Raw genomic sequence first — 10,702 nt, forward strand, 5'->3', positions numbered from 1 at the left:
ATGTGGGTCCTACTCCACCAACCCACCCCAACTCTTAACACCCCAGATTTCACTTATAGGTGGGAGTTTGGTGTTGGTAAAGAGGTGGGGACGGTTCGGATTCGGAGTATAGACAGGATACTGACGAGATGGTTACACATAACCCAATCTTTGTATTAATGGGTTATATTTGTATTTTGATTTAATGCATGTATAATTATAGGGACGTTTGGTTCAAGGAATGTTGATATATTTGGTTAATTGATGGGTATGTTATGTTAATATGTTTGGTTGGGAGGAATAAATTTATGGATATGTTATTTAAATTACTGAATTGTGTTCTAATTAAATATTATTATTGATTATTATTTGTATTATTATAACCCTTCTATATTTAAAAACTTAGCAAAAATAACCCCATAATAAAAGTTTGAAAAATCAACAAAGCACCTCCATCAACCCAACCACTGTCGGCAACCATTGCAGGCCCCTGGTAGTCAGCAACCTAATGGCGCACAGAAGGTAAGAAATGACCTCCGTGCGTCGTATGACCATTTCTTGTTAGAAATGGCCAGACTTGATAGATCTAGCCGTCGACGGCTAGATTGATGGATCTGGCCGTTAACGGATCTGGCAGTCAATGACCAGATCATTGAACTGGCTGTTAGCCAGATCGACGGATCTAGCCGTCTGGTCGAAAATGGCCATATCAGTGCATGACGGCCATTTTCGGCCTTCCGTGCGCCGTTCCGGTGGTGGTCGCCGCTGGCCGTGACGATGGTTTCCGGCAGCAAGCGATGATTGGTGGGTGGGGGTGGTGGCTTGGGTGGGCTGCAATTTGTTTTGAATTCAAGGGTAATTTTGTTCANTTGAGATCGAATCCTAATTATACCAAGGCGGCGAGGGGCTTGTTTTAGATTTTTAATTTTGAAAAAAAATGAAGGCATGTGGTTGATCTCTGCTGCTATAGTGTTGATTTTAGATTGAACAAACATGGGTTGTCAGGGAAGTAGATTATGTGTTTGTTGCAGATATGCACAGGAGTGTGGTTTGAATTGGATATTTTTGAAATTGATCATGCATTTTGGCTATGTTTATCTCAGTATGTTCACTACTGCATCAAAGTTTGTACCTCTTCTCCTAACTGATTAGAATGCTCTTCTGATGTCAGAAATCAATCAAAACTTACTAATTTAGGACATGTGATGGAAGCTTATGGTCCAAAACTTTTAGGCACATTGTACAAAGATCCTATAACAAGTTTTAGCCTCTTTCAGAAATTCACAGCTGAACACCCTGAGGTAAGTACTTTTATATTGATGCATTTATAGTTTCATCCAAATGTAAACTAAGTGCAATATTTTGTTTTCAAGTTGAAGAAACTGTTTTGTCATCTTACTTTTGCATCCGGTAATGGTTTTCAGGCTTATTGGGCTATAGTCCTAAAAGAGCTTTCGGTTCAATTTCATGAACCCCCAAAGTGCATTCTAGATAGAACTGAGAAATCGAAACCCGGTGGAGTTTGGCTTCCAGGTTCAACTTTGAATATTGCTGAATGCTGTTTACAACCTACAAATCATCCGAGAAAAGAGGATGATAGTCTGGCCGTTGTGTGGAGAGATGATGGCTGTGATGACTCCCCTGTTAACTGTATGACATTAAAAGAACTTCGAGAACAAGTAATGTATGCTCTCCCGTATTATCTGCAGTTTGACTATATTATCTGATTGTAATGTGGGCCTTTGTTTTGGTTATTTTAGACTGTTTATTGATATGTTTACAACATGAGTTGCAGGTTGGTGGCTAATGCATTGGATGCCACATTTTTGAAGGGTGATGCAATTGCAATTGACATGCCAATGACAGTTTATGCCGTTATTATCTATCTAGCAATTGTACTTGCGGGATTTGTTGTTGTATCAATAGCTGACAGCTTTGCACCTAAGGAAATTGCTACTCGTTTGCGAGTGTCAAAAGCAAAGGGTATCTTTACTCAGGTGATCCTTCATTACTATAGATCCCCTAACAGACGAAGGATTAGAATTACTGAAGTATATGAAATTGATATCTGCCTTCAATTTATATCCAGGATTTTATATTGAGAGGAGGTAGAAAGTTTCCTTTATACAGGTAAAGACATACCTTTCACTGTCTATACAAGATGTTGCATTTTTAACTTTTGTTAGCAAGTTACCACTTTTAATAATTAATACTTTCTCTTTTAAAATTCCAAGTCAACTCTTCTTTTATATAGTTCTATCTTTGTTTACATCAAGGACTTGACACGTCTTCTAAGTTTACTGGTTGCATCAGAAAAGCTATTTTTGTTCTTTTTTGCAGTAAAGTTATAGAAGCTGGTCCAGTTAAAACTATTGTGCTCCCAGCCACTGGACATGATGTTGGCATTCAACTAAGAGAACAGGATCTATCATGGACACATTTCCTTTCCAGTGTCCGTCACCTTCCAAGGTGATCTATACTCTTATGTTTGTCCGTAAAACAAGTGTTACTATATTGAAAGGGTTCATCATCATCATTAAATTTCCAAGAGAAATATCCAAAATCTTTTTATAGTTTCACCAATTAAGTTGTTTGAGATTATGTCAATGAATGTAACGAAGTTCTCTTGGTGGCAGACCAAAGCATTACTCTCCAGTTTATCAACCAGTAGACTCGGTGATTAATATCCTTTTTTCATCTGGGACAACAGGTAGAGAAATCAGTTAATCAAATGTATACTGTTTGGTTATATATTGAGATTCTGTTTATCAATTACTAACTAGTTTATCTGCAGGAGATCCAAAAGCAATTCCGTGGACTCAACTTTCTCCAATTCGATGTGCTTCTGATGCATGGGCTCATATTAATATTAAAGTTGGAGATGTTTACTGCTGGCCAACAAATTTAGGATGGGTGATGGGGCCAATTTTACTATTCTCATGCTTTCTAAGCGGTGCAACTCTTGCACTCTTTCATGGATCTCCTCTTGGCAGCAGTTTTGTAAAATTTGTTCAGGTGACATTTTATACTCCCTTATTCTTTTATGGGTCTAAAAACTCATCGCTTACTGCTCGGTGAACTGTTTTTGTACTTTCTTAGTCTTGCTTCACGTATTTAATCTTCTCTATGAATATTCAGGATGCTGGAGTGACTGTTTTGGGTACAGTTCCAAGCTTAGTAAAAGCTTGGAAGAACACCAACTGTCTGGAAGGCTTAGACTGGACAAAGATAAAGTAATTTTCTCTTTCAACTTCAAATTTAAATGTGTACTTGTAATTCAAAAGAAAGATGACTTACAATAATTGTGCAGAACATTTGCCTCCACTGGAGAAGCTTCAAATGTTGATGATGACCTTTGGCTTTCTTCAAAAGCTTACTACAAACCCATTATTGAATGTTGTGGAGGCACAGAGCTCGCTTCATCCTACATCCAAGGGAGTCCGCTGCAGCCACAAGCATTTGGAACCTTTAGCACTGCATCATTGACAACTGGATTTCTCATTCTTGATGAAAATGGAGTTCCTTATGTAAGAACATCTTCTCAATAGGACTGAATTGAATTTCTTTTACAAATCTTGCAAGCCAAAGTGTATTTTCATGACCTAGGTGACATGTAAAAGTATTATCATAATCTTATAAATGAATAAGTGGGAGTCAGAATGATTGATGTGAAGGTTTGTTTTGTATATGAGTATATTTGATCTTTTTCACCTATGTGACAGCCGGATGATCAACCATGTATTGGTGAAGTGGCTTTGTTTCCTCTATACCTTGGAGCAACTGATAGATTGCTTAATGCTGATCATGATAAAGTTTACTTCAGGGGAATGCCAACGTATAAAGGAATGGTATGCTTACACCTGCCTTTCACAATTACTTTCATAGAGACATTGTTCAATGCTTATTTCTGTCAATCTTTTTTCTTTGTTTCACTTGGGGATTGGGGGGTGTCTTATACCATGTTGGCAACTTATCATCTATAGATTATACTTTATGTGATTTATTGGCTGAGTTAACCACTGGGGATTCTCTTGGGGGCTCAGGTTGGAGTCTCCAAGTGCCAGTGGTATTTCTGCGGCTAATATTTAAAGTATACTATCTTTTGGACATATGCATTATTGGAGTCTGGATTATATTTGCATTATTGGAGCCTGGATTAATGCCATTGGTGTTAGTTATGCTTTATGGAAGTTTAAAAAGATAGAGATGCAAACAAGTCTGAAATTTGATTATAAGCAAGTCATAGTGTAATTTGATAGTAAGCAAGTCACAGTATAAGCATTAACTTGTGGGATAAATTACCATTGCTGAGCCATTAAGTTGTTGCTATTCTTTTTTCCCTCTTTGCTCGTTTGTGATGTTTTTCTGCATCAAGGGCAAGATGCAATTAGGTCTGGAGTATAGAGGCATTAGGTCTATCCACCTCAGTCATAGCTCTGCATAAAAGCTTGGTTAAATTAAAAAAGGTCTCTAAATTTGTCCCTCCCTTTATCATAATGTATAGCTGTCAGAGCGTAATCAGATTTTTATCTCTAAATACTATTAACCAGAAACAGAAACCTTGAAGTAACTTAGCCTATTTATTGACAGTGCCTCAGGAGACACGGAGACATCCTTAAGAGGACTGTTGGAGGCTATTTCGTTGTACAGGGCAGGGCTGATGACACCATGAATCTTGGAGGGATAAAGGTATTACATTCTCCTTTCTTAGATGGGAGATGATGAAGCAATTCTAAGCTGATTCAAAGTTTAATTTGTGGGTGAGGTTTGTGACAATAGAAGTCAAAAACTGGTTATGTTTGAACAGGCTTGAACTTGTTATACCACCATCTCTTTTCTTGAATCTGTGGGGCTGGATTAATTTATGAATTGTAATATATTGTATTTTTTTGGCACGCAGACAAGTTCTGTAGAAATTGAGCGTGTGTGTGACCGAGCTGATGAAAGTATCTTGGAGACTGCTGCAATCAGTGTAGCACCAGTAGGTGGTGGTCCCGAAGTGTTGGTTATATTTGTGGTACTAAAGAAAGGATACAACCGCCAACCAGAAAAGCTCAAGATGACATTCTCGAAAGCCATCCAGAGCAACCTCAACCCTCTATTTAAGGTTTGATGCTCAGGATATATTTTATTCTTACTATAGTTAATATCATGCATATCTTCTTTAGTACTGCTGAATCATTCTAGACTGTAATTTTATGGCATTTGAAGGCACAGATTCTAAGTTAAAACGAGCACTCATTACAAAACACTCTGTTAAATCTTGATATCTGATAAATCATGGTTGACTGGATTAAAACTCATGCCAATGCTATGAAAATTGTATATTAAAGTTATGTACAAGCAGTAGGCTGTGTTATGCTTTGAGTTGCTAATATGGATCTTTTCCCTTTTTTTTTTCGGTGCATTACCAGGTAAACTTTGTGAAGATTGTCCCAGAGTTTCCTCGAACTGCATCAAACAAGCTACTGAGGAGAGTTCTAAGGGACCAAGTGAAGCATGAGCTATCTGTTAGGAGCAGAATGTAGAGAAGCTATGCAATTGGTAGCCATTGGTTTGAAAATAATGCATGAAAGGGTTATTATAATGTTTCTTGATATATAGTTTCTATATCTTGTTATAAGATCGTTGTTGGAGAGTTGCAGATTGACTATACACAATTCACAATTGAAATAAAGAAGCTATGTGTATAGATTGACAGAATGAGCTAATTGATTACTATATTAATGTTGTTATTTTGGTGTGGAAATAAGTTTCACGTTGCTTCAGGTTTTGGGGTGCAGTTTGCTACAAGTTTTGATTTAATATGATCATGAAGAAACAATTACAATCAATATCAATTTTATTTATTTATTTGTAAGTTACAGTTTAATAGAAGAAGAGACTCAATTAGGACAATTGAATATTAAATATTCAAGGCTTAAAACATAATTGCAAGGTTTAAGTGGAAGCAGAGGAAATCTGTCAGCAGATTTCCTGAAAAGGAATCAATCTAAGGAAAATGAAAAACGTGTAAAACATAAAGCACATGTATCATGTTCTCTTATCTGCATGAAAATCCAATTGTTCTTCAACTACTTTCTTGATCTCAACTTTTTAAATAGATAGTTTGTTTAACTGAAGACTCCATAAGGCAAAAACTTGATAAAGAGAAATATGGGAAGTGCATTAGTGAAGCAAAAATGCTATATCCACCGAAAGTTTGGTACCGAACAATTGCACCAAAACACGTGGACGCCGCCACATTGGACAATTGAACACTGACATAAATGGACGGCCATCCAATGGTTTCGGACGGCCGTCCATACTTCTTGGACGGTCGTTCATAGTGGAATGGACGAGCGTCCATAAAAAGTTGTATAATTAAAAAAAAAAAAAAACAATGGACTCCTGTCCAAATTCTATGGAAAGGCGTCCAATTAATATGGAAGGTCGTCCAAATTATATGGACGGCCGTCCATAAAGCACAGTAGATGGACGTCAGTCCATTTCTGTGGACAGTCATCCATCTTATAGAGACGGCCGTCCTCAAACGATGGACTGCCGTCCATCGTTTGTGAATTAAAAAAAAAAAATAGTTTTAAAATATAATGGGGACGACAATCCATCTGTTGTGGATAGTTGTCCATCTTGTAGGGACGGCTGTCCACACTAGATGGACTGCTGTCCATCGTTTGTGAAATTTTTATTTTTTAAAAAATTATTTTAAAATATAATGTACATAATATGGACATCAGTCCATCTAGTGTGGACAGTCGTTCCTTGTGTATAGACGCCAGTCCATGTACTTTGGACGGCCGCCCAAAGTACATGGATGACCGTCTGCATTACATGGACTAGCGTCCATACTTAATTTGTTGAAAAAATATTTTGTTTAATATTAATGAATGGCTTGTCTTTAATGAATGGCTTGTCTAATATGCTTCATTTGTAAACGCCAAATTTTTTTCCTTCTCTTATCCTTCTCCTTCGACGCCGGTTTCTTCCTCAACAGCCAAGCAGCAGCAGCAAGACCTCTTTTTATAGAGATAACCAAGAAACAAAAATAAGGATTTCAAACCTTTTAAAGCTCAGAATTTTTTGTTAAGGTAAAGAATTTTTGAATTATTTTATATATTCATTTAGTTTCATATTCTATTTTGGATTGAATATATGTTTGATAGATAATATTTGTTGGCGACTGTTGTGAACTAGATTCGTGAACGCGAAAATTGGTATTAGTTGTGCATGAAATAACGGAATATGGAAGAGTCTAGTTTGCCTCGTTTCAATGATGCTGAGGTAAATTGTGTTTGAAACTTTTTTAAATGTGCTGTATTGTATTGTTTATTATGATGTGTTGTATTAGCACATTCTAATTTTGTTTATTATAAAACCATTGAATCAGGAAAATGAATGTGATGAATTAGAAGATACGAGATGTGCAGAGGAAGAAGTGGAGCCTCATATTGGAATGGTGTTTGATTCAGTTGATAGTTTGGTGAAGTATTACAGAAGGTATGGGAAGTATTACAGAAGGTATGGGAATAAAATGGGTTTTGAAGCAATGGTACATACATCAAAGAAAGGAGATGATAGGGAGATGAGATACGTGACAGTGGCGTGTTCTTGTTTTGGGAAGGAGAGAAGTAAATGCAGAAATACCTTGAAAAAACAACCTGTTGCAAAAATAGATTGTAAGAGTCGGATTAGTGCAGCTTTGAATGGTGAATACAAATGGGAAATTAAATCAGTTGTGCTTGAACATAACCATGATCTTACAAGTCTAACGAAAATAAGATATTTCAAGGTAAACCGAACGATACAACCTTTTGTGAAAAGGAGGCTTGAAGTTAATGATTAGGCTGGGATTAGACCGTGTAAAAATTTTCAGTCATGTTCAGTTGAAGCAGGAGATGTAGAAATTTGAGGTTTCTACAAAAAGATTGTAGGAACTACATTGAAAAAGTTAGAAGGCTACGACTTGGAGTTGGAGATGCTTCGGCATTATTAGAGTATTTTATGAAAATGCGAAAGGAGAATTCAAATTTCTGGTACATGATTGATGTAGATGAAGAGAGTCGATTAAAGAATGTGCTATGGGTTGATGCTAGATGTAGGGCCGCATATAAAGATTTCGGTGACATTGTGACCTTCGACACAACGTATTTGACGAACAAGTATGATATGACATTTGCTGCTTTTGTGAGGGTTGATCATCATGAACATTCGACATTGTTAGGTTGTGCGTTAATTTCACATGAGGACACAGAGACATTTGTATGGCTATTTCGTTCTTGGCTTGAATGCATGGATTTTACTCCTAATGGAATTATCACTGATCAAGATAAGGCCATGCAAAATGCAATTGAGATTGTTTTCCCAGGTACAAGACATAGGTGGTGTTTGTGGCATATAATGAAGAAACTACCTGAGAAGTTAAGAGGGTATAAGGAATATGAAACTATACAGTGTACGTTACAAAATATTGTGTATGATTCGTTGACACGTGAAGAGTTCGAAGAACGGTGGAACAAATTCATTGATGTGTATAAATGAATGGTTATGTGGATTGTATAAAGAAAGAGCACGTTGGGTGCCTACATTTCTTAAAGATACTTTTTTGGGCTAGGTAATGTCTACTCCCCAACGTAGTGAAAGTATGCATGCATTTTTCGATGGATATGTAAATTCCAAAACAACATTGAAACAATTTGTGGAACAATATGATAATGTATTGCGAGATAAAGTGGAAAAGGAAAGGGACGCTGATTTTAGATCTTTCAAGTCTTGGATACCATGCATAACTAATTACCCTATTGAGAAACAATTTCAAAATGCATACACAACTGCAAAATTTAAAGAGTTTCAAGAAAAGATTGTGAGGAAGATTTATTGTGAATTATCTTTTCTGAAAAAGTCCGATTCGTATAAGGAGTATCAAGTTTTAGAAGATGCTTGGTTTGGACATAGTAATCGACGTGTTCCCTTTTTGGTATACTTTGAAGAAAGTTCATGTGATATTCGTTGTAATTGTCATTTGTTTGAGTTCAAAGGGATTTTATGTAGACATGCAATTATTGTATTGATTCATGAAAGGGTTTCACACATTCCAGATAAGTACATTCTACGGCGTTGGAGGAAAAACATAAAAGATGTCATACGAAAATCAAGGTAAGTTATAATAGGTGGAGCACAAACGTTGAAGGACAACATTTTGAGAAGTTGTCTAATCTAATGCTGACAGTAGCTGATATGGTATCAAACAGTGAGGAAGACTATAACATGTTGATGGAATTGATGACTGACATGAGAAAAAAGTTGGAGCAGAAGGAAAGTGAGGGAGGGCTTGGTAGTAAAGTGGGGGACAATCCTCCCAAAGAAGGGAATAGTCTAATTATTAGTCCACAGGTAGCTCGCAGCAAAGGTCGTCCTCCATGCAAAAGAAAGCAATCGAAGGTTGACGACATTGTATGTAGGGCTAAAAATAAAAAATTGCGAAAACAAAGATTTGGTATGAGTTAAACACCTATTCTGACAAGATATTTGTTTTTGAAACATTATTTACTTATTTGAAGTTTATAATAATATTTACTTGATTATTAATGTGTTATGCTACTTTATAGGGAAAGAATCATCAGCAAAGAGAGACAACATAACTGAAAATGTATCGGAAACTCAAGTGTTGTCAAATGATGTTGTTGCTACTCAGGTATGTGTTATGTATGTTGTATAATTGTAAAAACCTAAAGTTTTCTATAACATGTGCTAAATTGTGGTTATTAAACATTGACAGTTGTCCATTGGTCTGGTTCAAAATCTTGCAGGAAATAGTAATTTATGTACTGGGTAGGAGGATGTAAATGATGAACATGTTTCGTTGGGAGATATTTGATATCGTTAACCAGTTGAAGCATATACATTTGTATTTGGTAGAAATTATTAGCGTTCTGGTTAATTTATGACGAATGCAGTTGAGCTATATGCTGATTCAGTTGTTTTGTTTTTATTATTTTTGTTGCTGGTTGGGTAAGAGTAGGTTGTTGGTTGTAGGGTGCTTAATTCATAATAATAACGTAAATGTATATATTATCCTTATTCTGAATGTTTTCAGTATATATTATCGTCACATTTCAGTATATATTATTCTACATTTCATTTGAGATTTTAATTTTGATATGTCTTTTGGTATGTTTAGTATTACATATACATGAGCATTCAGATATGTATAGAACAATAATTAATGATATGATACTATGGCANTGAATGTTTTCAGTATATATTATCGTCACATTTCAGTATATATTATTCTACATTTCATTTGAGATTTTAATTTTGATATGTCTTTTGGTATGTTTAGTATTACATATACATGAGCATTCAGATATGTATAGAACAATAATTAATGATATGATACTATGGCAAATATAATCTTCGTACATAACATTCATATTGAGAATTAACATTCATATGATATTGGAGAAGTTCAGCTAATTGAGAACATCTTGTGAAATCAAACTTTATTAATTAATATATTTGCGTACATACAGTTTAGTATTTGAACTACACATAATGACAATTAACATTCATAGTGCCTTCCCCAAGGATGTTGAGAAGGTGGAGGTTGTTCAGAAGTTCTTCATCCTAGTGTAGGGGGTGGAGGCTGACTGGAGGAGGAGGAGGAGGCTGGTGACAATTTCTTCATCATGTTGGATATTTCTGTCATGCGTTCCCCAAGGATGTC

At 36.0% G+C, this 10,702-nt stretch overlaps 1 protein-coding gene across 1 annotated transcript; it reads left to right on the plus strand.

The window, feature by feature from the left end:
* Nucleotides 1-1,134: 1,134 nt before the first annotated feature.
* On the plus strand, nt 1,135-5,507 carry LOC116137286 (probable acyl-activating enzyme 18, peroxisomal). Its single transcript, XM_031422973.1, has 13 exons — nt 1,135-1,280; nt 1,404-1,663; nt 1,775-1,976; nt 2,069-2,109; nt 2,320-2,448; nt 2,616-2,689; nt 2,774-2,994; nt 3,118-3,212; nt 3,290-3,506; nt 3,702-3,827; nt 4,570-4,668; nt 4,880-5,086; nt 5,394-5,507. Exons 1-13 carry the CDS (start codon nt 1,185-1,187, stop codon nt 5,505-5,507), a joined length of 1,881 nt encoding a protein of 626 aa, XP_031278833.1. The 5' UTR covers nt 1,135-1,184.
* The last annotated feature ends 5,195 nt before the right edge of the window (nt 5,508-10,702 follow it).

Source organism: Pistacia vera, unplaced genomic scaffold (assembly GCF_008641045.1).
Source record: "Pistacia vera cultivar Batoury unplaced genomic scaffold, PisVer_v2 Contig322, whole genome shotgun sequence".
Lineage (NCBI taxonomy): Eukaryota > Viridiplantae > Streptophyta > Magnoliopsida > Sapindales > Anacardiaceae > Pistacia > Pistacia vera.

What these genes read in the sequence shown, in the direction of transcription:
- LOC116137286 (XM_031422973.1), top strand. Translation starts at nt 1,185, where the DNA reads ATGGAAGCTTATGGTCCAAAACTTTTAGGCACATTGTACAAAGATCCT. An exon ending in TTTTTCATCTGGGACAACAG is followed by an intron (nt 2,690 to 2,773) that starts GTAGAGAAATCA and finishes GTTTATCTGCAG; the next exon opens with GAGATCCAAAAGCAATTCCG. An exon ending in GTTTTGTAAAATTTGTTCAG is followed by an intron (nt 2,995 to 3,117) that starts GTGACATTTTAT and finishes ATGAATATTCAG; the next exon opens with GATGCTGGAGTGACTGTTTT.